General features: G+C 46.1%; 1 protein-coding gene across 1 annotated transcript; it reads left to right on the forward strand.

Annotated features, from left to right (window-relative positions):
* Positions 1-51: 51 nt before the first annotated feature.
* LOC107682407 (dnaJ homolog subfamily C member 13-like) lies at positions 52-717 on the forward strand (the record flags this gene model as incomplete). Its single annotated transcript, XM_016478653.1, has 3 exons — positions 52-131; positions 210-379; positions 604-717. Coding segments are annotated over 3 exons (287 nt in total), but the record flags the coding sequence as incomplete, so codon positions are not given.
* Between the last annotated feature and the right edge of the window lie 25 nt (positions 718-742).

Genomic DNA, 742 nt, shown 5'->3' on the forward strand with positions numbered 1-742 from the left:
ATTGGTTGTAAACTCGAGTAACTGTGTTCTGTTTGTTGTTCTTTCTTGTAGATTGTAATTTTGCAGATGCAGTGTTCAGATTTAACAGCAACATCTCTTACAGTGGAGTAATACACGCCGTCACTCAAGACGTGAGTCTGTCGACTGAGCTTCATTTCTGTGTGTTTGACTCCATATGACCTCCATCCCTCTACTCGTTCCTTTTCTAGGGTCTTTTCTCAGAGAACAAAGAGAAACTGATCAGCAATGCCATCCTGGCGCTCTTATCTCAAGATGTGGAGCTGCCGGGGCCCAACTCTGAGCTGGAGGCCCAGTTCCAGGCCCTCAGGCGTCTGGTGGCGTCCAAAGCCGGATTCCAGGCCTTCACACAGCTGCCAAAGTACAGGCCTCCATCCGAACACACAGCACAGATATTCAGCATTTATATCACGCTCAAATGTGCCTGAGATTAACGTGTTGAGCTCTGAGTGCGAGGCTCTGTGATTAACTCAGTCCTCCAGTTCACACTCACTGTTATTCTGCACTGTCCTTCTCTTGATCTGTTTGCTTGCTGAACCGCACAGGTTTTCTCTGGGTTTAATAAAACCGCTCTGTTGTTTTAAGGTCTGGTCCCATGGGTGGACTCGAAGCCGCAATGTAAATATTAGTCCATATATCTCAGTGTGCCCCTTTTCTTTCTCATTTCTGTCCATCTGTCCCTCCTTTGGGTTAGTCTGAAACCATTTTAAGATAATCTTCATTT

This window comes from Sinocyclocheilus anshuiensis, unplaced genomic scaffold (assembly GCF_001515605.1).
Source record: "Sinocyclocheilus anshuiensis isolate Anshui unplaced genomic scaffold, SAMN03320099.WGS_v1.1 C32168803, whole genome shotgun sequence".
Classification (NCBI taxonomy): Eukaryota; Metazoa; Chordata; class Actinopteri; order Cypriniformes; family Cyprinidae; genus Sinocyclocheilus; species Sinocyclocheilus anshuiensis.